Below are 26033 nucleotides of genomic sequence, written 5' to 3'. Positions count from 1 at the left end.
ATATATATATATATATATAAATAAATAAATAACTAAACTGGCTTTGCAAATACAGACTAATCTAGAAGAGCTTATACATCTGGTAGGGTTAGGGTTTGATATTTTATATTCTTAGAAGGATTTGCTTGTTGAAGACTAAGAGAAAATATAAATCTGGACAAAAGCATGGGAACGTATCAGGTTCTTATTCGATTTAATCTAAAGTATGAGTCCCTTTGTTTGAAAGCTGACTAATGTGTATGAGAGGAAGAATAATCAAATAAATATTGTCTAGTTCTTCAACTAATAACAAAGCAGATCTGTTTTAAACAGTGATACATTAAACTTACGGTATTTTACTGTTTAATAACAAAGTGCTTCATGATATAACTGCGACGGCCGGGTTGATGTCATTTAAAACCAGCACACCTCCAAAAAAGCATTACTAAGATGCAATGTTTACATTCGCTGTAAGTCGAGCTCTGCCCGGCTCCACTGTGTGAGAGTAATGCTACTTGACAATCTACTCGGCTCAAAAGTTCCCCTTAACAACAGAGCATTAGTCGACGCAGCCACACAGACCTAGATCTGCCGCGGCCTCATTGGCTGCCGCAGTCACGCGAGACCCGAGTGCGGGGCTGCCTCATCCGCTCCACTGGCTCTTTGACTCCGATAGCCTGTTGGTGCCACAGGGTGCAAACGTCTACAAAGGCAACCAGCGCAGTCGATCCGGAGAAGTTGACGGCTGCAGTGACTTCCGTGTACTATAAAACTCACAATATGAGATAAACTCACAAGCCTCTCTGAAGTTGTGTTGACAACAATCAAAAATGTCACTGTCACGCTGTGTTTTCAAACGATCACAAAGATGAATGGCCAGGAATCACTCCCATTGATGACGACACCTTACGCTGAACCTACTGTAAACTTATCCTGCGTCTGAGTTCATGATTTCCCCCCCCCCTCCTCCCTGAAGGCCAGAATGGCTGCGTTCACTTTTCCCACAATTCACCACTGCATTCTCAGCACAACAGATAACAAAAGAGGTCCCGACAAAGCAGGACTGCGATGGTGTTACCATTCAGGTATTCTGTTCTTTGCGACACGGAGCTTCTTGAACAATAACACCAGAGAAAACAACAGAATGAAAATAGGTTACAGACTTAACATGTGTCACAGCAGACTGTACCTACCGTTCTAGATATGTGAAATGAACCTGTCCTATTGTAATATACAGGAATAATTCTACTTGTTCAATACTGCACACATTTGCAGGAAAACATACTCTATTATTTGTGCACAAAGCAAACAGACTTCTGATACCACAATCATATGCCATATGCCAAAAATATAGAAGTCCTGCAACTATGTCATGAGGCTGCAGATATAGAGTACAATGGTGCACAGATAACATCATAGTAGATTAAATAAAGCTTTTCCATTCTAGGAAGTGGTCTCACTTAAAGATTAGCCGAGTGGGAAAGGCATATGGACAGATATTAATCTTGTGAGCATTGTTAGTCCGAGTCAAACTGTGCTCTTGATCTTTATTCTGTTATATTTTTAGCCAGGGGTACCTAATGACAATCCTTCACATTATGAATGAAGACCCTTCCACATGTAACAGAGCCAGATTAAAAGATAGTTGTAAAGCTATTCCTGTGGAGAGCATGATACCTGACGTGAACAAACGTGAGGATCCCAATCAGTAGTTATTAAGGCACTGATGTTGAAAATATAAATGCGTGAGTAAATTACATGTATTTATGACAGGGGAGCAGGGATTGTGTGCACTTACCGGCATCATATTGGCAGCTGCGGCAGGTTTAAAACCAGGGGTTCATCGGCAAGTTGACTGACGGCTCACCCGCTTATCCTCAATGGCACCACCGCAGCCACCCAAGTCCCACCTTTGCTATTTCTGGGCTCTGGTTTACTCCAATGTGACAACCGACTGGGCCTCAGTCCTCTCTGTGAAACCAAAACATTGGAGTTATTTTCAGTGCTGTACAACTGAACATTGACAGGTGAAATAACACCTAATGGTATCAGCCTCAAACAGGGATTTAAAGGGCCCAGGCGTGGCTCTGTGCAGCTGCTGCTACAAACAAGCGATGGTTAGCCAGGCAGCTAGCTTCGGAAAGCAACGCTGAAGCGACTCGTAACAAATTGCATTAAGTTATTTGATATTACGAAGTCATAACACATGGATTATACTCACAAATGTCAGAGACAATTCATTGTTTCGCGGAGTAAATCAGAGCTACGTTAGCCAGCTGTCAGCCAGCCAGCTAACGAGATCTCTACTACGGTGTTAGCTGTTAGCTGGTCTCACAGGCGGCTAAAGGACCGTGTGCAAGGCAATTTATCCGCTTTCGTCGGTCCTTTAGCTTGCATTGGACTGCACATCGGGCAGGAGCTATATCGACGGAGAGTGTTTTAAGCAGACAACAATTAACAAAACGTATATCCGAACAGGCTACCTCGTTTTTATACGAAAGCAATTGGTCATAGTTAGCAGGCTAGCAGCGCTAGTTTGACGAAAAATACAAATAGCTGGAATCCAGTTGTTGACGACGGGAGGGGCGGGGCTTCACCGCAGCAGCGAGAGAGCGTCACGTCGACGTAAAAAAAATAAATATATATAAACATAATAAAATGTACAATAGAATATAAAATAAAGTGCACAAACGAACAGATAACAGTACTATAAACAAGTGAGATGTAAGTGTAATATAAAAGTGTCACGTGTATTCAAATAAGAAACATAGAAGGGAATGACGTAGAATGTCAAGAATCTAACGACAACCGTCAGGGTCCCAGGTTGTGATTTCAGGTTTCTCCAACTGACAACTATTTCTCCAAAATCAAACAGAATACTCCTTATATTATACATAATCTAGCATCTATCTATCTAGACGTTGTTGACGGGTCCGTCATGATGTGCTGTTAGCGTTATTGCAATGACTTTTGTTTCACGTTTTTTATATTTTTTGCTCCTAGGTTGCATATTCCTATATTGATTTTTCCTTTTGTCAACAATGGTTGATTGGACATTTAATGAACAACCTGTTAATTCAATATTTTATCTCAGACTTCTTAATGACATGCCAACAAGTTGCGCTTTCGCTCTAGATGAGTGAGATAGAAAAACATCTGGTCTAAGAGATGATGTCATCTGTATGACAGCTTCTTCCAGACTCTGACATTGTGATGACAGACGTGATAGTTTTGGACAACTTCTTCATCATTTTTTGACAAATTCATGATGACACGAGTCTTTGAATATATATATTGTTTCAATCTCAGTACTAACACACAATGACAACAGAGATAACCTTTTAGGAACAATACAGATCTGTATATCTTTATGTACTACAATAGGATTGTTTTTTTTTAATCGTTCCTGCTTCATCATTTTTAAATAAGTAATAAAAAAAGAGTCACAGCTTGTGAAGCCCATTGGTGCATGTTTACTCTTCATAAAACAAAAAATAAGTGACACTAGGGACATCCAGTGGCTCACAGAAAGAACTGACACGGTTATTAAAACCAGCAATGCATCTTGAATCCCTGTTAATTGGATATTTTTTAAATTTTGTCATATATTTTGAGAACAAAACAAAAACCTGCCAACAATCCCTTTGGAGATCTATGCACCCACTGGCAACTAACATGCTATCAAAAGCACTAATGGGATATTGAGCAATAATAAGAGTAAATACTGAAACTGAAGAAACCCTTTGAGTCATTGTTTTCTGAATTGAGGCCCATTAGGACCTCCAGTATTCTCATGGTAATCTAATGTTTTTTTTGTGTTCTCATAATGAAGTCTGTGTTCTCCTTCCAAACAGTGTTGTTCAGACATTTGTGTAGTTGCTGGCAGAGAAACAAAGACGTACATTGGCACCCTTTGTCTCCTGTGATTATTAAAGTAATCATTATTATTGAAACCCAGAAGACATTGTCAGAGATGATCCCATTATTTGGAGCTTTTATTAAAATCAAATATACAATTATATTAATATTTAAGACAAATTGTACCCCCAGAGCATCAGCTGTGAAACAAATACTGTACATCCAAGGCATAAGCAGCTGTTTTAATTCATCCACTTCATATACACAAACAGACGTGTAAAAATAAACAAAAATGATTGTGCATCCCGATAAATACTGACTTTATATTGTAAAAACTACAAATACAATTATTTCCCAACTGTATCAATATACAGTATGTGTTTTCAAGTTAGTCTTCAAGGTTTGAATTTAAATAAACAATATATACTAAAAGCTGTAATTATCTTTTCATTGCACAACATTATATTTGATAAGACTATAGGATCCATTATTAAAATAGATTATTTGAAACATTTTACAGTTTCCACTTATAAAACAGAGCCTTTTTTCCACTTTTCCCCACAAATGAGTCATCAGATAGAGTGGATGCATAAACATTATTATAACTCATTCACATAAAAATGTCAGGTAGTGAACTGATTTAAAATTGCACTCGGTGAAGCGGGATGACCCGTCAATATGAAAGAAGACTCTTCATCATTTCACCTTGCCACGAGTCTTCAACTGAGAAAGAACTTTGTCGACCTGCAACAGAGCAAAACAATGAACTTGTGCAGTATTCTCAATAGTGTAATAATGATTAAAAATAAATTAGGTTTATACATAAATGTATAACATGTGTGCAGGGAGGCTGGAGGAGGCCAGCAAAACAATAACTTGACTTTTGAATGGGTCAATCATAACATCATTCATGTATAGTAACAACTTTGATTATAAAATGGAATCAAAATAACAATAATTATACAAATGTATGTCGCCACAGACACATAATTTGTTATACTGGTAATACTACCTGTGAGAAATTAAAATCTAATTTACGTTTAAATACATTCACAATTTGAAGACAACAAAGACATTTTATTATTTGTACTGAGGATATGACTCACTGTGATGAACCAGTGACTCTGGGGCCCGTATCGTAGCTGCGACTTGAAGCTCATCTCGCTGGCTGGAGCCAGAGCGTGGAGGTGGAGGTGGGGAACCGATGAGAACGGAGGCAGGTGAAACCCCATCCTGCACAGAGTCAACGCGGGTTTGAACATGCCATGAAAAACAAATTAAATAATTTAGAACAAAATCTAAAATACCTGACGTCATCCAGGTTGCTGACTTTAGTCTTCTTCAGTACACTCCATCCCATTTCAACCATCCGCTCCACTATCAACAAACAAATCACATCAATAGGGTCCCGTCATACATAGCATATTTACTATGTAAAATGATCACTCATCTCATTCAAGGGACGGTGTCTCAGGTACACCTTTGTTTTCCAATAAGCTTTAGGTGACATGGAGCAAAATAATATAATAGTAAGTAGGTAGTCCCATCCACAGTTTCAGTGTGTTTGGAGAAGAGTGCATACAAGTTCAGGTTATTCCTGTTCCACTGGACAGTTTCCTGTAATCACAGAGGATGGTTTTTGATGTCACTGTGATGTAATACAGCCTAGTATGACCTGTGGCACTGTTTCAAACAATGTGTGCAACATCTGTGTCTATTGAACTACGAACAAACTGTCAAAGGTAAACATGTAAGTCACCCAGAGGTATGTCGTCCCCCTGGAGACATTTGCAGTTGTCGATATGCGTCCTGGGAACAACGAGGTAATGATGTGTGGCGCTGGGCTGGATGTCACGAAAACAGAGCAGCTCTTCATCCTGTACAGAGAGAGACAGAGGAAGAGTTTCCTGTTGTTGAACTTCTAACACGTGAATGAACAGTCGGTACTTACGCTCAGCAGGATTTCCGTGTCAGTGTGGTTGTCCGCTATTTGGCAGAAAGGACAGTCTTCGCTGTCAGAAGCGTCCTGAGTCGCCATTTGTGTTTAAAGGTGTGTGAGATCATCTGTATGGTTGGTACAGTCTGGGCGTGTCTGCGGCCAGGACAACTAGCCGCTAACAGAGCTGATCGATCGGTCCACTCATGGGAACCCCGTCAATTCTCATGTCACTTCACTAAACTCCTGAATATGACTTGACAGACATCACATCAAGGAACCCATGTTAACATATCTTCTCTTTATACACCCATAATTCATATGAAAACCTAAAATGGTTATTTAAAGGATTTTGTTTTGGGAAAGAGCTTATTCACTTTCGAGTCAAAAAACAAATAGCCCCACTTCCTTAAAATTGCAACATGTTGTTTTCACACTTTTTCTAGGGATTAAAACAGATATTGTGTTAATTAGTGGGCTTTAGAGGTGCTGGTAGGTGGATTCAGACAGAGCCAGGCTATAGCTGTTTCCCCATTCCCTGTCTTTATGCTAAACTAAGCTAACTGACTCCAGCTTTAACCATATTGAATGGATACATTTAAGGTATCAATCTCCTCAATTAACTCTCGGCAGCAAAATTAATGTATTTGTAAAAGTGTATTTCCCAAAATATTGAACTTTTTATTTAAACTCACCTTTAATGATACATCTAATAACAATGAAGTCAGCTTTTTTTTAAAGGATATAAACGGACGATTAGGGCATTAAATACATGCTTGTTATCAACTCTTGATGCCTGTCACGTAAACTAGAGACACTATATTTATTATTTCAGTTGTTATGTGTCCGTACATGCTACATATTCTTAAAGAAATGTGTTTTGTCAAATGATCACTAACTGATGCACAAAAAACATGGAGGCAGGTGATATTCCAGTGCAGGTTTTTTTTTTAAAGAGTGTTACATGACTGTAGTTTAATTTCAGAAACTGAGTGGAAGAAGTGTTTCAGTACTCTCCGGGATATACAAAATTCAGCAAAATAAATAATTTAATTTTAAGAAATATCACAACAAACTCATATATATACAAAACTATGGTGTTCAATGGTGTCAATCCATGTTTTCATGTATCAATGACTATAAAAGTGCAATTAATTTCACAATTTGTCAGTTAAGACAAAGTGCATTTAGTGTTTAGAAGTGCATACTGTTTGCTGCACATACAGACATCCAGTGTGTGTCTGTGTGTCAGTTGTCTACAGTGACATCTCAATGCTACGGCTTTCCTTTCAAAACTAATTCATTTATCTGCCTCGTTGTCTCATTTGTTGTAACAGTTTCCAGATAATGTTCTTTCCAGACGACAGCATATAACGTTGTCATCGCTGTAGTGTCTCATAGTGGTAAACACAAAGCATCTTGGACTGGTGGAGCATTATCCTTTAGATGCTTCTGCAGACATTGTTCCTGTACAGAGAAAAACATTCATTTGGATAAAGTCACTGTATGTGTTTCAGTGACTACATTTACATCTGATGTTTGGATATTTGTTTGATCAAGTAGTTTATGAAAGAAACAAGAAAAAGCAGAATAAGTGCAAATTTCTAGATCACTGTATAATTGCACAGCCATTGCATGGATAACACTGTAATATTATTAGAGAATAAGTAAAATAGAGAGCAAGAACAGTAGCCTTTCTAGTCCTCGACACTCACAGTAACAAACCTGTTAGACCTTAGAATAAACTTATACTCCATGTCCTTGTAGATTTGGCTGGCGGGGGCGAGGACATGGAGGTGGAGGTGATCAACTGAAGTGTAGGGAGGTTGGTGGAACCCCAGGCTGTGCAGGAAAACACATCAATGTAATGTGCGCACACTGACAAGTGTTTCCATAGCGGAATGCAACACCTCAGCAAATAACAACCTTTGATTTTTGACTGAGTGTGTTCCCACCTATCGTTCCATTTTAAGCTACAACTGTATAGTTAGTTTTAAGCTTAAAGGAGCACATTTCAAACAATTATACTTTTTTTTATTACTTATCGCAAAAGTTCAACATTTTAGGAGATACACTTTTCGTTTTCTGGTGGAAGTCTTGTCGAACTAGTCCTTTGAACTTTATGTTCATTAGAGGTTAAACACACACACAATACCTGTCTTCATACCGTATGTCCTTCATATCAGTGATCCCTTGGTCGTGTAGTACAGCTTTCCCCATTTCAGCCATCCTTTCAACTGTTGGATACGAGACTCAGTTATTTCTTTGCAAAGATCTGACTAGATAAAACTTATAGCTTATATACTACCGTATCAAACTGAAGCAGTTGAAGGAGAAACATTTATAGGGGTGCTATTGTAAATGTAGATGTGTATTAGTATATGTCAAAGTAGCAGTAGTATTGTTGTAGAAGTACGTAGTTTCAGCAGCAGTGCTAGCTATAGTTCTAGTAGTATACTGTAAGTAGTAATAAAAATAGAAAGTTTGCAGTACTTATACTAGTTTGTAGTGATCCACTGTAACTGACCGAGGTGAATGTGTCTGCTTTGCAGTGACAAGCAGCTCTGTATGTGCTGTTTGGGCACAACCAGGTAATGGTGAGGAGCAGCAGGGACAATGTCTCTAAAACACACCAGCTCCCTGTTCTGTTGGAGAGGATGGAAAGAGACAAAACACACGAGTTAACCTACCTGTGAATGTAGTGCTGTTGAAACGTGTGTATTCAGTGTGTAACTGTTGTGTGTGTGTGTGTGTGTGCACACAGTAGGAACTAGTAGGTGAAATGCCCATGTACCCATGCAATTCCTCTTTCACTGGAATAAAGTTGCCACTGGGAGAGAGAGTGTAACCCACCTGTTCTCTTTCTAATAATAATAATCACTATAATACTATTGCATTTGGCTTGTCCAGCAGTCTGCCAAAATATGTAACCCTCTCTATGATGCAGTCTCTGCTCCACCATCAAGTATTTTATTTGTATTCAGATCATGCCTAATCATATGTTTCTAGCAAATGTCAGTTATATACAGTATTTTTGTCACATAAACGTATCCTCTCCCCTCTCTATAAAGTCTCTACAATCAAATATTTTATTTTCCTCCCTCCTGCTATGTTATTTCATGTGCAATAAGTTAAGCTTATTTAACCCACATAGTGTCCGATACAAAAGTGTAATAGTCTACCGCATAGTTGAGCTTATACCGGCTATGGTGAGCTTTACCCGTTTGGCTACTTCGTTTTTGTTTTTAAAGGATCTTACCTCTTTGATAACTTCCGTTTCTTTGTCTTGATCGTGGGCTATCAGACAGAAAATACAAGTTTTAACAGTTTCAGTACTTGAACCGGAGTGGAGTTTCGCCATATTTAGGATATATAGTATTGAAATGTCAGTAATTTCCTCCTCGACTCGCTGTTTGTCATTTATACGCATAAACGTCCCGAAGATCGTCTATTTTTGCGAAGATCCTCACACGAAACACTGCAGGAACCATGACTGTATATACGAACAATCTTTTACTGGCATTTCAACAAGAAACGAACACAACTTAAAGGATATTATAGAGGAATCCATGTAATCCATTGTTACCTTTTAATAAATGGCAAACTTCTTGTTTGTGATCTTAACTATGACAGTAAGTAGTTAATAGCCTGTATACTGACCTGTAGGGCGACAACAGCTTAATTAAACATTCAAAATGAAGCAAACACGGCTTAGAGGGTCAGTTCACATAAACTGTCTGTCGAGCGAGGGAAGTGTAAGTTAAATACTGAGATTTTAAGAAAAACTCGGTTTTGTGACTTGAGCCCACACCATTGCCTACTACATACAGTGGGTACGGAAAGTATTCAGACCCCTTTAAATGTTTCACTTTGTTTCATTGCAGCCATTTGCTAAAATCAAAAAAGTTAATTTTATTTCTCATTAATGTACACTCAGCACCCCATCTTGACAGAAAAAAAACAGAAATGTAGAAATTTTTGCAAATTTATTAAAAAAGAAAAACTGAAATATCACATGGTCATAAGTATTCAGACCCTTTGCTCAGTATTGAGTAGAAGCACCCTTTTGAGCTAGTACAGCCATGAGTCTTCTTGGGAATGATGCAACAAGTATTTCACACCTGGATTTAGGGATCCTCTGCTATTCTTCCTTGCAGATCCTCTCCAGTTCCGTCAGGTTGGATGGTGAACGTTGGTGGACAGCCATTTTCAGGTCTCTCCAGAGATGCTCAATTGGGTTTAGGTCAGGGCTCTGGCTGGGCCAGTCAAGAATGGTCACAGAGTTGTTCCGAAGCCACTCCTTTGTTATTTTAGCTGTGTGCTTAGGGTCATTGTCTTGTTGGAAGGTGAACCTTCGGCCCAGTCTGAGGTCCAGAGCACTCTGGAAGAGGTTTTCTTCCAGGATATCTCTGTACTTGGCCGCATTCATCTTTCCTTCAATTGCAACCAGTCATCCTGTCCCTGCAGCTGAAAAACACCCCCATAGCATGATGCTGCCACCACCATGTTTCACTGTTGGGATTGTATTGGGCTGGTGATGAGCAGTGCCTGGTTTTCTCCACACATACCGCTTAGAATTAACGCCAAAAAGTTGAATCTTGGTCTCATCAGACCAGAGAATCTTATTTCTCATAGTCTGGGAGTCCTTCATGTGTTTTTTGGCAAACTCTATGCGGGCTTTCATATGTCTTGCACTGAGGAGAGGCTTCCGTCGGGCCACTCTGCCATAAAGCCCCGACTGGTGGAGGGCTGCAGTGATAGTTGACTTTGTGGAACTTTCTCCCATCTCCCTACTGCATCTCTGGAGCTCAGCCACAGTGATCTTTGGGTTCTTCTTTACCTCTCTCACCAAGGCTCTTCTTCCACGATTGCTCAGTTTGGCTGGACGGCCAGGTCTAGGAAGAGTTCTGGTCGTCCCAAACTTCTTCCATTTAAGGATTATGGAGGCCACTGTGCTCTTAGGAACCTTGAGTGCTGCAGAAATTCTTTTGTAACCTTGGCCAGATCTGTGCCTTGCCACAATTCTGTTTCTGAGCTCCTTGGGCAGTTCCTTCGTCCTCATGATTCTCATTTGCTCTGACATGCACTGTGAGCTGTAAGGTCTTATATAGACAGGTGTGTGCCTTTCCTAATCAAGTCCAATCAGTTTAATTAAACACAGCTGGACTCCAATGAAGGAGTAGAACCATCTCAAGGAGGATCAGAAGAAATGGACAGCATGTGAGTTAAATATGAGTGTCACAGCAAAGGGTCTGAATACTTATGACCATGTGATATTTCAGTGTTTCTTTTTTAATAAATTTGCAAAAATTTCTACATTTCTGTTTTTTTCTGTCAAGATGGGGTGCTGAGTGTACATTAATGAGAAATAAAATGAACTTTTGATTTTAGCAAATGGCTGCAATGAAACAAAGAGTGAAACATTTAAAGGGGTCTGAATACTTTCCGTACCCACTGTACATGGTCCACTGTCAACAAGTTTAGATATGTACTATAACGATACACATCGATATATAATCAGTTAAAAATACATTTAGATTCAATATGGATATACATTTAAGGTCTAACAAATTTAAACTGCAGTGCCCGAAAACAGAGGGGGAGTGAAACCTCTTTCTTCATCCTCACTGCATCTTTTCAGCTTTATTATTTCCTGTTATCAGGTGTCTTACTGGAAGTTGATTACAGTAGATTCCAGTCTACCTTCACTTGTCCTACAATAATAACATGCCAGCATTTGGTCACCGGTAATATTCAATACAAATCATTTATATGAATATTTTTAGGAGATTAAATCACACTGAAGGGCAAAAAAACTAAATGAACATGTTGATACAAATTTGACAAACACAACCCATTATCATATATGTATATATTTAACATTTATTTAAGTTTAAATGTGTTTGCTATAACAACACAATAAATAGATCCTTAGTGATAACAGCAGTTTTGGATTCACAAGAAATAATACTCAGGGAGCCTTCACAGTTACAACACAAGACAACAAAGCTCATTTTCACATGAAGCGACAACTGGTATTAGTGAATAGTATGGCAGGTATCATAACAGTGGTGTCACACATGCAGTCTTGCAGTATCACATATTCATGCACTACAAGCCTGTATCAGATACACAAGATATAAATGAAAATGTCTTTTCCGTGTTAGTAGAACTTTTAGTTAGTGGCATACCAGAGTGCTAAAAACAAACCGTCCATTTCACACCCATTTTAAAGTAAAGCAGAGGCTGACATGTGGTTGGACAGGAAGCCTCCCTCCTGTAGTGGTGATCAAATAACATTCAGTAACAATTTTACAAGGAAGCGATGCTTCATTACACTGGTCCACAACACAGCATTGACTGTCGATTAATCCTGGAGTGCAACGTGATGTCATGTTAAACCTCGACCGGCTCTCTGAACGATTAGAGATGAAAATAAAGAGAGATAAAAATCAGTCGACGTGAGATATGAATTCAATACTGACAAACAGTCATCAACAGTGCTTATTGGGTCCAAATCAGAAACCTTTAACACAACATTGCTATAAAAGTACAACTATTAAAAAAATAAACACAACTGAGCATTCTTTGTAAAAAAAAAAAAAACAATGTAAAAATAAAAAATAAAATAAAATATTGTATAAAATATAATGAGCTCACAACAACTGTGGAATTCAAATACAACACATTTGGTCATTGCAAACCTGGCTTTACTAGTTGTTTTAGATTATACGGGGGAATTAAAACATGAAGCGTTGTTGTGAGGAAATGCAATGGGACGTTCTCATTCAGGTCATCTAAAACTCGAAAATAAGAGAACAAGACGGACCTCAGAGGAAGTGCAAGACCTCCATTGTAAACAATTACAACATTTCCCTCTCTGAAAGCTTATGTAATCTCCCTGAAAAACTCCACTCCCTTTAAGTTTGAAATGCATTGGATCGTAACAAAAAAAAAAAAAAAAAAAAAAAAAAAAAAAAGAAATATATATATATAAGATTCTAAACTTCACTTCAGCACATAACCCTATACATTCCCACAGATACTAATTACATCATTATTTCTGCACAAATTAACCAAATGCATTATGGGATACCTTGTTCTTTCATCCAGACTTAAAATCTTTTCGGGATAACCTCAGCAGTAACATCAGCAGCCTTCTTCTTCTTCTTCTTCTTCGTCTTCTTCGTCTTCTTCTTCTTCTTCTTCTTCTTCTTCTTCGTCTTCTTCGTCTTCTTCTTCTTCTCTCTCTCTCCTCATGAGCTAATGGCAGTCTGCATGCTGGGAAAGCTGGAGGCATTGACGGATGTCTAAGGCAGCTAATGAACTGAGAGACACCACATTTTCTCACACTTCCACCTTTGAAGGACGGAGGGCCCAGACATGAACTAGGCCAACCTACCTGTAGACCAAACCCACCTCAAAACAGTACTTTCCAGTCAATGTAACAACCGCACTCGCTTCTCTCGCGGAACATTTAGCGTCAATGTGGGACAGCTAGGTTCGCCTCCAAGCGGTGCGTAATAGACTTGGGGTTGTTTGAAGCTGGGAGTGAATACAGGAGTAGCTGGGGAGCAGGTGAGGCTACTCAAAGGTCCAGACCTCCACACTGTGGATGTTGAAGTCTTGCTGGACGGAGAGTGGCTGGTTGTTGAAGGTGGCGCATTTGGTGGTGGTTCCTCGGTACAGCTCGGCGTCCAGCCACAGACCCAGCTGACCACTGCAGATGAGAGAGGGCAGAGGGAAAACAGGTGGACATTATCTAATGGCAAACCCTTTGTTTAGATTGCACATTTGTGAAACGCATTAGCTTGTAGTTTGCAGTGCAGCTGGTAGTACCTACCCTCCTCCTCCCATCTGAAGAGAATCAGTATTGCCCTTCACAAAGTAAGAATTCTCCCCCGTCCAGCGGTACACCTAAAAATCGAGAGCAAACAATGTTTGATATTGCCATTGGTGGAGTAGAAATAGGTACCCGAAGTGAGTTCTTAAACTAACTCGATACAAACCTTGATCTCAGGACAGAAGCTGTAGAGGAATGTCTCTCCGGTGCCGTAGCAGTGTTCGCTCACTCTGAAGGGGTGAGTCGAGAAAGCCCCAAATATCTGTGACAAGAGTCAGATTCAGTTCCAGGATGAAAAATACTTGGAAAGAATTACCATGAACCATATCTACCTGGTTATCCATATCTTTGACGACCAGCAGCACGGGACTGTCCACGTCTGCCAGGCTCCTGTACAGAGTCTTCAGGCTGGTCCCATGTTTCACAGTGCTGTAGGCCAGTCTCCAGGAGTAAATCTGCACACGGGCCGGCAAGCGACTGGCAAGCTGGAGGGCGAACACATCATCAGAGTATAAGGCTTACAGATCAGTACGTTGCACGTTTCTTCCTCAAAGTTTTCTCGTCAGTAACTGAATTTTTCATGTGGTTAGCAGCCAGAAACAAGCAACTGGTTAAATAAAAAATGACCTTCTCAATGTGCGTGTCCTGCAGCAGCAGATCACTGGTATCTCTGAGTATGGGCAGCGCATCCAGGGACAATTCTCCGTCACAGCTGCTGAAACTCTGCCTACGCTTGGCCTCATCAATGGTGATGATCTTGGAGCAAAACAAGTGTATGAGCAAGTCAACTTTAAGAGAAATCAATGATACATAGACAAAACAAGCATAAATGAAGCTCATTTCAACACGTCAAAGAGTTAAAAAAACATGGCATTATTGTTTATGACTGGAATAGAAGTGTCAGCAAACGCACTGTTACAGTGTTTATCGTGTGATGTAAATAGAGGGGAGCACGCCGCGCTGCCTTCCTTTTTCTGCTGAGCTTACCTCCCAGCTGCAAGACGCAGGGTCACTGAAGAAGTTGTCAATCATGTCCAGCTCATCTTTCTCCACCACAACAAAGCCCTGCTCTCGAGCCTCCTTCCCGTACACATCCGGGGACCACTGGACGAAAAATGCATACAGGTGGTCCACCCTGGAGCATACACACACACAAACATTGGATTGGTGAAAAGCCGATTGTTAGCTTACACTAATTGTAATTCAAAAGAAGGCTCGAGTATCATCCATCATCGTCTCACCTTTCTTGTGGCACCGCAAACCAGTACTCGGGCTGTTTCCCCCGACCCCCGAATGAGTGGGCAGGACTTAAGGTCCTCCCGGTGGCAAAGGACTTCCTCATTGGCTTCCCCACTTTGAAGCACAGGAACATAGGTGGTTTTTTACTCTTCTCCTCTGATGAGTAAAGCATGTCTATAGAGAAAAGGAGCATTTTAAAATTGAGTTTGATTAGTTGAATGCTACACTCCTAATTATGAGTTTCATTTTCGGTTTGTAATTCCTACCTTCTATTGGAGCCTGTATCCTCTCCAGCAGCCATGACTTCACTTCTGCCTCATAGCTTTTCTTCCGTCTCTCCTCCTCACTGACTTCAGCCCCACCTGCCGGTCTGTCTGGGCTATGTTTCTTTGGATTCGAGTCCCCACGAATCTCAGAAACCTCCTTCAGACTAAATTTCCTGTTTTGGACGACAGGTGCGCTGATTATTTCACCGTGTGCACCATTCAGCAGCTCTTCGGTCCCTTTAGGTTTCATATCTTTGGTTTCTTCTTGGTTTGTAGGGTTATCACGCGAGCTACCCTGTTTTTCAGTCTCTGAAGAGAATTGTATTGACTCGCCGTTCTCAATGGAGCTGTTCTGAGCTACGCCCTCATCCTCTTCATCATCAAGCTTCACTGTAGTTTGAGAAAGAATCGTCGTGTCCTGAAAGTCTCCCCGGCCTGGGCGGCTTGGTCCTAGTTCCGGTTGGTCCCTGCTGACGATGGAGGACGTCCCCTCGGCCTCTTCAGTGCTACCGTTGACAGTTGGCTCCAACTCTGTGAATCCTTCATCTGACGGAGACTTCTCTGTCTGCTCGCCTTCTGTGCTCGCTGGTATAAAGAAAATTAAACAGTTCTTTGTTGAACATCAAAAAATGTTGTCAAGACATTTTCATCATCAATCAAGCTGCAGATTTGGTTTCCAAAAAAACAATCACATCTGAGAAGCTGGAAATGTTTTGGCTTGTTGAAGAATAATCCTCGAAATAAAAAAGAAACAAACAAATTTGGATGCTCAAGAGTCAACGATACAGAAATATTTGGTCACTCACTGAGCTGAATTTGAAAATTCACGAGATACATTCATTCATAAAAATAAAAAAACAAAACAAATTGCTGTTGTGGAGAGTGAAAAAACGTAGATGTAAAAAGTCATAACCCAGAGTAAAAATAAACTTTGACTCCCTACAGCCAACTACAGTCGAGATAACACATGATTACCAGTTTCTAAGAGCGTTGATTCGATGTCATCCAACACGATTGGTCGCTTCGGAACAAGAGCTTCATAGCGGCTGAAGGGGTTTAGATCTCGCTCTGATGGCAGTTGCTCCCACTCGCCGGGCCTGTACACAGGACATAAATCCTGGGGTAGGTCTCTGTGGGGTCACGGGGCATCACACAAACCGCACCGCAAACCAGGATGAAAATGAAAAACAAAAGAAAACAAAAAGTCCAAACTGAAATTATAAATGACCAGAATGATACAAAGCAAAATGACTCACGTGATGAAAAACAAAGCAAAATAAAAGTATTAATGAGGAACAAATCAAAAATATTAAAATGGCAAAATTACAAAACTGGAGATTTTAAACTAGACCAGATCCAGCGGAAACAAAGGTACTTCATAAAAACAGAGATGTGTTAAAGAGTGAAATGTTAAATCTGTGAATCTAAAAGGGCTTTGTACAGTTTCATTCTTGAGAAGAACAAGAAAAATAGAAACTGGAAGGAGGAACAAGAAAGACTGGAAGAGGAACCGCTACTAAAGAGGGAAACGAGGACAGCGAGACGGTTTCAGAGCTCTTACGATGGCAGAGCGTCTTTGAGCTTCATGCGCGACACGTCGTCATACAGCGCCACAGAGACGACCTCCTCCATGGGGCAGATCAGGCCGTACTCCTCGCAGCCGTGCTCGATCACCAGGGGGTCCGACTTGTGGGGGTCGAACATGATGTTGTTGGGGGTCACGATCAGCACGCCTCCCACCACTCCCTGCAACAATGAAGTAATGCATCAAATTACCAGAGTAATTTAGGAAATTAAATGTTCCAGCATTCATTTTCTAGGCTTCCTACCATGCCATCGGTGAAATATTTGCAGCTCATCTTGATGAACTTAACCGTTGCCGGGCTCTCGTCCTCAGAGTTTGGGGAGAGCTCACGCCGGAGGGACTTTGTTGACATGCAGTTTAACGTGCCGTCCTGAAGGAAGGTAAAAGGACAGATCAGAGACCTGAATGTCATGCCTATTATTGAAGAGTCTTATCACCGTGTGGTTTCAGCTCTCAGCAGCCTTTTAGGCCACCAGATCATGTTATATTTATTACTCACTTTTCAAAAGTGCCCGAAAGTAGCTTTTTCCACTCGACTATTAAATGCTGGATGATGAAATTACTGCACTTAACGTTTAAAAACTGCCCACTCGTACCACAGATTGAATTTGTTATCCATCACGGAGGGTATCAGAAATTACATTACGAGGATAAGAAAACATTTTGTCGCATCTCTGAGCCATAATAATTCGTTTTTACAACATAAAAAAAAGCAGCCATTGTAGACGGACAATTTTGGACAAAGCTTGAAAACGCACAAAGAAAAGTATAGATTATAAAGAGTATAATCAATAGAATTACACCAAATAAAGATCAAAAGTGGATTTTTTGTAAAGGCATTTTTGCCCTTTGTGAAGAGTTTCATAGTCAAGATTCAGACAGAAATCATAAGAGACTGAGAGGGGATGTCGTTTCATGTGCCTTTTTACAACTTTTTTTTTTTTTTTTTAGAAAAATGTCCCTAAATTGCTACTGTAAACTACTGCATAATGCCAGTTACTCTAAGCAACATATCACTCTTTACTTACATGTGATGCTTTCTCCAATAGGCCATTTGTGAAGCAGGGATCAGAGGAACTCTGAGACTTTAGCTCAGCTTCTGCCTGGCTCACATCAGGGACGAACAGCTTCTGTAACAACGATGATGGAGAGCTAACGGTGAGACAGTCGGGAGGAATAATCGAGCAGTGGTCGGTGTTACTGCCGAGGTTCTCACCTGACCGGGGTAGACACTGCGAGAGAACAGCTTGTTCAGCTGGACCAGTTTGTTTGGGGTGACGTTGTACTTCAGTGCGATGCTGGTGAGGGAGTGATCGGGCCCCACCTGTAACAAGAGATGAACTCATTTCAACCTTTCTGCTGATAAGTCAGTATGTTATTTAAATGTATTTTCACTGTCGTTTTACTCACAATGAACTCCACTGTCCCCGGTGGTCTCTTCTTCTCCCTCTTGGTCTGATTGATACTTTTGCAGCCATCGTCTAGAAGGGAAACAGAAAATGAGATGCAGACTGAGCAAAACTCCAAACAGAGAATGATCTCACATGGAGAAAACAACAACAATCTAGTAAGAGAGTCTACGGTCCTTCTCACACGTTCTAGGTTGCTAACAGATACACTTTCCAAATAAACATAAAAATGAAAACGGCATCCATTGAGGGCAGTAAAAAGAAATGTTTCTCTCTAAATATCCTGTGCTTAATTGCCTTTTGAGTCAGTACCAGTGACGGTTTGTCCCCTGTCATTATCCAGCCTTAAAACACTGCCCCACACATGCTGAAGCAGTTATCAAAAACACACACTGACCCTTGTAGTAGACAAGGTCCACAGTCAGCATTTTCTTCTTGCCAAGAACACAGAAGCTATTAGGGTACCACTCCCTGAATACTAAATTACACTGCTGCCTCTTCAGGGAAAGAGGGCATGACTAAGCATTAGACAGACAGATTCTCGCTGCTGTGTACTGGACCGAGCATTAGAGACAAGACTGCTGACACTACTGCTTATTCACTTCATTTACACTGTGACTGGTAATATTCTAGCATGCATTGCAGTCTATGGACTTGCAGCTGAAAGCGTATATAACCTGAAGAGTTATGTTTTGTTTTTTTTGTCTGTTACACTGCAGGGAATCATATTTGATTTGATGGGCTGCAGGTAACAATATTGTGGTCTTATTAAAATAAGATTAATTATTAAACATATTGCAGAGTTTACACAGCTGGCTGACCCGCTGCATGCATGACTATAGTCAATTATTACAGTGTATATGAAGGGGGTTGGGGATGATTTGCGCTGCAAACAAACCCAGAAGCACATGACAGAATGATGTATAATGTAGTGTACACTGAATGCAGGTTAGATTAGGTTTATTGCTGTGCAAATATGAAGCTATAGATGACCTGAACTCTAGCTCACTGATCCATCACAAATAATTGATTTTAGTCACTTAATTCAATAGTCTACTGATTTAAAAAAAAGTCGAGATCAAATTATTATGATTTGTCTACTTCAGCAATATTCTACTTTCTTTGACAAAATCCTCAAAAACCTTAAAAAATAATTTTCTTTCACATCTAAGAGTCACAATAATAGCAGAAGTTAAGGGCTTCACAGCATTTTGATTGCGATTTAACACTCGCACCAACTCTCAGGACTCACACACTCTGAGAACACGTCGCCTTAAATGTCATCATCAACTGTAAAACAGTACAATGTGAAAAGGTTATGCAACTTCCTGTTTAAAACTGCTGAGGTCGTTCCCAACACAGAGGACCCTTGTGTAGTCAAATAAAAGAGCAGGGGAATAAACATCGACAGTAATACCACTAGCTGACATGAGAATTTACAGTGTATTTGTATTTGCAATAATAGTGGATTATGACGAGATTAGTTATGACTAAATTATAATTGACAGGGACTTTACCCAGTGATTGTCTCAGTGTTCTGTAGATGGGAGAGTCCTGATCTGATCATACCGAGAGGTGCAAGACAAGCAGTCTTCCTGCTCCACGGTGTCTCAACCACTAACAAATAATACCAGAAGTACCCCGTATTCAGAGCGGCCCGATTCTCCAGGTGGCCATGTATTTCATTGCAGGTCTTACCCGAGGCCGCATGTGGCTTTGCTGTTATTCTCTGGAGGTCTGTCTTCTTGTTGGGGTCCTTGTCATTTGGGATGTCTGGACAGGAAATCACAGCCGGGTTCTGCTCAGTCACATTCTTTTCCGATTGGCTCTGCTTGAGCTGTCTCCGCCTCTTCAGCCTGATGGGACGCCAGAGAGACGGTCATATATATATTAAATGTAGGCAAAATTAAGAAACATGAGTTTAAAAGACTTATGCCATGACAACTTTTACAGGTTGGGCTAATACACTTCATGTATGAACATGTGTACAGGCCGCGGATGGATCACCGAACGGGCCTAGCGGGCACGGGCCCAGGGGCGCGGGCCAAGGGGCGCACAACTTCACGAGGCCCCCCCGGCCTTTACCTATAACATCCCAACCAGGAAGAGACTCAAAGAAACATAAAACAACTACAAAGATACACAAAAAGACCAAAACATCTCAACATCAAAGAGATGCAAAACAGACACAACAATTAAGAAAAGGGGAAAAATGACTACAAATAGACAAAAAGCAAATACAAAGAGACTCATAACGAGAAATAAATGGGCAAAACAACTGCAGACACAAAATGACTACAGAAAGACACAAAACATTCACAAAAAGAAGATACAGTCTGTGTGTCTTGCTGCTATGTAGGAGAGGTGCCGGGGCCTTTTGCATGTCTATTCTCAGGGGCCCATTGTCTCATAATTTGCCAAATGCATAATTAAAAGGCATATAATTATTATTATTATTATTATTACCATTTCAATGCTTTAATTGATGACATTTTCATAATTAAATATCAACTTGTAATTTTTCACCATGCTTGTTTGTTGTAAAATACTTCTGTTGTGAATTAAGACCTTCTGTCCAGTTGCTTTTGTGCTCAAAGTTACTGGATTGATCTTTAACTTCTCTCTCTTTACTTTGCCGTGTCAGCTGTATTTTCATCTCAGGCTGAACCTTTACCCCTATTAAATCATTGATAGTTGAGGCAATGATGTAATGGCATATCTAGGCCCTGTTGAGGTTCATTAAGGGGGAACTACAGTGCAGAGGATCCAGGGGTTAGCGGTGCACTTAAGGATAGTGCTGACCCGGTGAGCCCCAAAGAAACCTTAAGTGTTGTTTGAGTTTGTTAAGAAAAGATAAGACCACATTGATTTATCATAATCGTTGAGTGATAGGGACGGTGCAGCCCTGCGAAGCCCCGGGTAAAGGAAGAATAAAAGAAAAACGTGAGGAGAAGTGTTTTTAAGTGTTCAAGTGCTTTAATGGAAAGGCAAGAGTAGGTCGATAAGGCTGCGGACAGACACGGTTCAGGCCTCGCCCACAGCCTCAGGTCTCTCTCCCACTTTAACTGAGCAGCACACATCTGGTAGTGATGAACTCAAGAATCTGCACGCACAGTCTCAGCAGCACAGCTTGTTTCACTTTGGGTCAGGCGCAGAGCATCTCTCAAGCCTTCATCTTAAGATTTTTCCCTTTCTCTGTAAGCAGTGCATCCAGAACTAACATAATGACGGAGAAAGTGAAAAGTTCAAAAACAAAAACATAACTAATTACATAAATAATCACACCACTCAAGTCAAAAGGCACACATGGCAGCAAGAATCTTTTCGTTTTGTAATATGAATGTTTGTTTACATGATTTGAGATAATTATTGTTCTTTTGGTTTACCCGTCATTCAAATTGTCGATGTTTCGTATATGTGTGCAGTTTTGATACAATCTTATTGTTGGATGCAATGTTGATGTAACTTTATTGTTGTTGTATGAAAAAAATTGTACGGACATTGTTGACCATATGTATTTGCTTTGAATATGGACCGAAGGCAACAACTACTGTGAATTCCCCAAAAATAATCGACGTTAAACAACTTGGACAACACTGCATTAATATAGTTGTTTTCAGGTCAAATTTGACTTTGACATTATGTGTGTTGTCGTTTTGCTAAATCAAAGTTCTCAAGCAGACACGAGCAGGTTTTCCTCCAGGATATTTCTGTAATGCAATGTCTCACTTTACTCACAACTTTCTTGCAGCGAAGAGGCATCCCAGAATCGTGATGCTACCCTGGTAAAATCCCTCAGACTACCGTTACTTAATGTGCAGTGTCTCTCTACCTCAGCCATGGTGCTCTGGAGCTCCTTGAGCCTCTTGGTGGCCTTAATCAACAGTGTTTGTGCACAGCCTGCTCTGAGCTCATTTGCAGCATTTTGTATACCTGAACTGATTGTACTTACTGTATTTACAGCACCTTTGAATTCTAAGTAAAACTTGCTGCACATGTATTTGGGATATCATATGGCATATTGTGCCATGTCATATTAAAGGAGTGATACTTGGATGCATTTATTTTGTAGTTCTATGATTGATATTTGAATATATTTTTCACTTTTTAACATTGGAGTGTATTTTTTAAATGTTGTTCAGCGTCAAAAAATACTTTCACTTTTGAAAAACAATAACAACATGGAAAATTCAATGTGGAGCACACGCATGCCAATGTTACTCCACATTGACCTTTTCTTCCATTCGTCAGGAAGCGAGGCAGCATAGTACAACGAGCAGGAGAGTGCTACAGCAGTAGCTGTTGTTCAGAGATAAGACGGATTTTCCTTCCTGACATGTTGTCTCTGTCTCTTTGTGTTCTGGCTATTGGTCCGTTACAGTCGTAGAGGCCTACACGAGTCTCACTTAATCACCTCTCACCATTCTACTGTTGTTCTGCTGCTCCCTCCTGCAGGCACGCACACCGCCTTTGCAGGAAAACACCACCGATTCAGCCCAAAGCCTGCAATCCCTTTAAGATCTAATGCACACTGCTTGTCAAATAATTAGAGAGCGACTGAGATGTGATGCCTTTTAAAAAAATATAAATAATAATGTAATATTTCCAACATAAGCCAATCCAATCAATAAAACACAAGACACATTGCAGGTTTGTCAGCACAGCCTGAACAAGTAACCCAAGACAAGAAAGAATAAAGGCCATTAGGCTACACCGCATTACCTCACATCATTTATCACAAGCCTACACTCAACAACTCCAATATTGACAGCACTCACTAGACGACTTCTGCTCCTCCATCGATCAACTTGTTTATCCATTTTGTAAAGGTTACCTTTGGCCTTCTGAGCAACAGTTTGTCAAGACAAATAAGTTATGTCTACGTCTGTCACGCTATGATATACTGTTGATGTAGAACCGGCAGGAGGGATGGAATAAAGCAAGCAGAACGAGAACTTGAAGTGTATTTTAAGGATATTTAGACACATTCAAGCCATATTACCGTACAGTGAGTGCACACCATTTACATTATTCACTCAGCTCTCTAAGAATAAACACCTGGCAGGAGTTGTTAATTAGTGGATCGTTCTATGTTACGTCTCATCCGCGTGGACGTCACACAGAAAGCGCTGATCTTTGTCCACAACTCGTCGATTCCTTGTCATTTCTACGCACCGTAGCTGTGACAAGGCTCTTGCCACACATTTCCTGCTATCCGGTTCCACAACGCTGCCAAAATCCAATTTTACAGTCAACATCATCCCCGTGGATCAAGAGGCTCTGACGCACGACTCGGATTATATGAGGCTGTATTGGCTGGGTGCAGCTCAGACACAGGTGACTTAACAGCGCCAATACATGAATGGAAAAAGGGTGCGAATTGTTAATTAGTGAATTCACCTTTATGGCAGATTGTCAAAGTACAGACGACAGTGCAGCACGATGGAAACGCCAAGATGTCCGACTAAGAAGATTCTGACTTTACACTCAAGCATATGATACCTGGACTGAGTTACACAGATAAGAGCAAACACACGTACTGTGCACTTTTGTAACCAAATCTGGTCAATCTGTCATTTTTTTCTCTCCTGTTAAGTTTTTTTAAAAATAGCTTTTCTTTTATTCTAATCAAAAGGTCAAAGGGTAGATGTTGTATACATATGTAAAGCCATCCGAGGCAAACGTGTGATTCTTAAACAAAATGGACACAACTAAACCTACATGGCATCTTAAAGAGAGAGAGGGAAAAAAGGTGAATATCTATACTCATTTAATGGAAAATGCAATGTACCACCTTAAAATGAAAGCAATCTGTCATAAGCACAAGAAACATGCTGAATGTTGGAGCTTAACAATACTTTTGCTGCATGAAAAAAATACCTCGAAAGCCAAAACAAAAAGGCACACAAAGAGTCGCTTACCTGGCAAAATATCCCGGCTTCCTGTCTCTCTTCTCCATCAGGCCTGGGTCCTAAATCTGCATGCAGTCAAGCGCATCAATACAAACATCCACCCTTTACACACCCACTCCGTGTGTGTCCAAGCCAGCGGATTTGGGGAAGATCACCTCTCGCGCTTCTTCCTTGTCCTGCAGAACGAAATGAGCGAGGGGATTAGCAGGCCCGCCCTCCTCACTCAACAACATTCAATTCAATGTAAAAAAAAAAAAAAAGGCCAATAACTGCTGGTGAAGGCTAATCAGCCTAAAAGGGGAAGGGCGATGAAAAGCATCATAAGAAGCATGACAATGGCTGACCAACAGGATGGGAATTAAGGAAAAACACATCTGCTACTAGTTCATGTTTCCACAGCAAACCCGCGTTTTATTGTACAACCATGCTTCATTACATATTACATATTATTCTATAATCAGCTGCATCTGTTTGGAAGTCCCGTTGACGTAAACACGCAGACCGTCATGGCTCCACCACCTCACAGCTAGCTGCAGCAGGATTAACGCTGAACAAAAACAAGCTACTACACGCATGTCGCACGTCCCTTAAGAAGAGAAATCAGGCAGCTGCAGTTCATCCATGTGTCGCGTTCAAATGTTATATAAAAAGGTAAATGGGTAACCTCAAGAGGAATGGCTACATTTTCAGCAACGTTGCCCCACCTAACGTTACATTCTTCGTTTTAGCAACTCAATTAAATCCTCTGACTCGGACCTTGAGGTGCAGCGGTAACAACAGACAGATAGCAGTACTGTTATATCAATATGTTCCACTGCGCAAGGCTTAAGCAAACACAGGCACAGTGAACAAGGTCCAGATTTCCAAGTGATTTAACAGCTCTCGCTAACTAGCTAGCCACTTTGTTTACAGGACAATAGCAACCTGGTGGAGATGGTAATGCTATTTTGTTCGGTTTCAGCTGTTCTCTTAAAACGACGTTATCTTCTTCCTGTTCGTGTAATCTGGACTGACGCGGACGCGCAACACTGATGTACAACGTACGCATTCAAAACGCTACATCTGACAGAAAATAGGTGGCTACATTTGCCCACTTACCTTGCGTGCATCCTCCAACAGCTAATGTTGTATCAAAATGAAGCTCCCCTGCACGGCGCCCTCTGCTGTCATGTGTAATGTAAAAACATGAGCCCACCACCAGTCTTTACCATAGACCGTGTACAAGCTAATTAACGTTAGCCAAAGCTAATTTCAGGTGAAGGTTAGTTGGAGATTTGATTGTTGGTGGGTATTGCACTACCAGATGTAGAAAACCAATCACAAATATGCAATGGCACATTATATTAAATATCTGACCGCAGGGTGGCGCTATCAGTCCCTGGTGGTCTAGTGGTTAGGATTCGGCGCTCTCACCGCCGCGGCCCGGGTTCGATTCCCGGTCAGGGAACTACTTTTTTCCGCTAGCTAGCCAAAATTCATTTGCGCCTTTATACTGTTAAGCGGAGCTAAACTGACCGGTTTTATATTAATACGCCACAGCTGGACCACTACGTGTGCAATCCGTTGCCACACGCAGAGAGCTGTATTACAGGTCAATCAACCAACTCAAGTTGGTTTAATTTATATGGTCCAATAACGCAGATCCCAAATTTGCAGCAAGGGGTTAGCGTACTGTACCTCACACGATGCCATCCATCTGTTTCACACACACACACACACACACACACACACACACACACACACACACACGGTATTATTGCATGACCTCTTGGACTGTCCCAACTCAGAGCTCTTGACTTTGCCACCACCTGACCGACTCCTAATTCTACCGCTTGGTGGCGACAGTTCACAACAAATGCTACTAGAAACAAGGGTCTCAATATGTGAAAGAAGTCATATTCTATTAAGTACAACAGTCCGCAGCCTACATAAAATATATTTCATATTAAAACAGCCTCCACCATAAGAACCCTTTAACAAATATTGGCTTTTTAAAATTTCTCTTT

General features: G+C 40.7%; 4 protein-coding genes and 1 non-coding gene across 14 annotated transcripts in view; 1 reads left to right on the top strand and 4 right to left on the bottom strand.

Moving 5' to 3' along the window:
- Positions 1–2567, bottom strand: part of ppp1r13bb (protein phosphatase 1, regulatory subunit 13Bb) — a 25066-nt gene extending 22499 nt beyond the window's left edge. For 5 of the 6 annotated variants that reach the window (XM_031870304.1, XM_031870306.1, XM_031870308.1 and 2 more), the window contains exons 1-2: positions 2201–2567; positions 1778–1950 (exon numbers count right to left, since the gene is read on the bottom strand). In XM_031870304.1, coding sequence (XP_031726164.1) covers positions 1778–1786 — 9 coding nt within the window. In that variant the 5' untranslated portion in view covers positions 1787–1950; positions 2201–2567. The remainder of the gene's footprint in view (positions 1–1777; positions 1951–2200) is intronic. The other variant, XM_031870305.1, reaches the window with a different exon arrangement.
- Positions 2568–3958: 1391 nt separating this feature from the next.
- On the bottom strand, positions 3959–5878 carry LOC116396000 (histidine triad nucleotide-binding protein 3-like). The gene is made up of 5 exons (XM_031870314.1): positions 5789–5878; positions 5597–5714; positions 5145–5214; positions 4944–5070; positions 3959–4581 (listed from the first exon to the last, which is right to left on the bottom strand). Exons 1-5 carry the CDS (start codon positions 5873–5875, stop codon positions 4534–4536), a joined length of 450 nt encoding a protein of 149 aa, XP_031726174.1. The 5' UTR covers positions 5876–5878; the 3' UTR covers positions 3959–4533.
- A 1272-nt stretch (positions 5879–7150) lies between these two features.
- LOC116395999 (histidine triad nucleotide-binding protein 3-like) lies at positions 7151–9186 on the bottom strand. Of its 3 annotated transcripts, none has more exons than XM_031870311.1 (5): positions 9033–9186; positions 8301–8418; positions 7929–8010; positions 7489–7615; positions 7151–7240 (listed from the first exon to the last, which is right to left on the bottom strand). In XM_031870311.1, the coding sequence occupies exons 1-5, from the start codon at positions 9132–9134 to the stop codon at positions 7169–7171; spliced, it is 501 nt and encodes a 166-aa protein (XP_031726171.1). In that variant the 5' UTR covers positions 9135–9186; the 3' UTR covers positions 7151–7168. The 3 variants fall into 3 exon arrangements, with proteins under 3 accessions (XP_031726171.1, XP_031726172.1, XP_031726173.1); XM_031870312.1 differs by having other exon boundaries at positions 7941–8010; XM_031870313.1 differs by having other exon boundaries at positions 7159–7240; positions 7499–7615.
- A 2444-nt stretch (positions 9187–11630) lies between these two features.
- ncoa7b (nuclear receptor coactivator 7b) lies at positions 11631–25219 on the bottom strand. Of its 3 annotated transcripts, none has more exons than XM_031870426.1 (17): positions 25126–25219; positions 24037–24203; positions 19814–19971; positions 18117–18187; positions 17923–18030; positions 17735–17836; positions 16951–17076; positions 16683–16867; positions 16097–16251; positions 15122–15706; positions 14858–15029; positions 14604–14751; positions 14244–14372; positions 13949–14101; positions 13783–13878; positions 13617–13690; positions 11631–13493 (listed from the first exon to the last, which is right to left on the bottom strand). In XM_031870426.1, the coding sequence occupies exons 2-17, from the start codon at positions 24072–24074 to the stop codon at positions 13358–13360; spliced, it is 2436 nt and encodes an 811-aa protein (XP_031726286.1). In that variant the 5' UTR covers positions 24075–24203; positions 25126–25219; the 3' UTR covers positions 11631–13357. The 3 variants fall into 3 exon arrangements, with proteins under 3 accessions (XP_031726286.1, XP_031726288.1, XP_031726287.1); XM_031870428.1 differs by having other exon boundaries at positions 16097–16218; XM_031870427.1 differs by lacking the exon at positions 25126–25219 and adding an exon at positions 24692–25102.
- Positions 25220–25402: 183 nt separating this feature from the next.
- On the top strand, positions 25403–25474 carry trnae-cuc (transfer RNA glutamic acid (anticodon CUC)). Its single transcript has one exon. It is a non-coding gene; the product is annotated as a tRNA-Glu (tRNA).
- Positions 25475–26033: the final 559 nt, after the last annotated feature.

The sequence above is a fragment of the Anarrhichthys ocellatus genome, unplaced genomic scaffold, assembly GCF_004355925.1.
Source record: "Anarrhichthys ocellatus isolate YVR2014 unplaced genomic scaffold, GSC_Weel_1.0 scaffold52, whole genome shotgun sequence".
NCBI lineage: Eukaryota > Metazoa > Chordata > Actinopteri > Perciformes > Anarhichadidae > Anarrhichthys > Anarrhichthys ocellatus.
This window is presented reverse-complemented; position numbering and strand designations above follow the sequence as displayed.

Coding starts and splice junctions, on each gene's coding strand:
- ncoa7b (XM_031870426.1), bottom strand. CDS start 24,074: ATGGAGAAGAGAGACAGGAAGCCGGGATATTTTGCCAG. Junction 18,031..18,116: donor CGGGGACAGTGGAGTTCATT/GTGAGTAAAACG, acceptor CTCTTGTTACAG/GTGGGGCCCGATCACTCCCT. Junction 15,707..16,096: donor ATCAACGCTCTTAGAAACTG/GTAATCATGTGT, acceptor TCTTTATACCAG/CGAGCACAGAAGGCGAGCAG.
- LOC116396000 (XM_031870314.1), bottom strand. CDS start 5,875: ATGGCGACTCAGGACGCTTCTGACAGCGAAGACTGTCCTTTCTGCCAA. Junction 5,715..5,788: donor ACACGGAAATCCTGCTGAGC/GTAAGTACCGAC, acceptor CTCTCTGTACAG/GATGAAGAGCTGCTCTGTTT. Junction 5,215..5,596: donor GGGGGACGACATACCTCTGG/GTGACTTACATG, acceptor GTTTGTTGATAG/TGGAGCGGATGGTTGAAATG.
- LOC116395999 (XM_031870311.1), bottom strand. CDS start 9,134: ATGGCGAAACTCCACTCCGGTTCAAGTACTGAAACTGTTAAAACTTGT. Junction 8,419..9,032: donor AAACGGAAGTTATCAAAGAG/GTAAGATCCTTT, acceptor CCTCTCCAACAG/AACAGGGAGCTGGTGTGTTT. Junction 7,241..7,488: donor GGTCTAACAGGTTTGTTACT/GTGAGTGTCGAG, acceptor TTCTCTGTACAG/GAACAATGTCTGCAGAAGCA.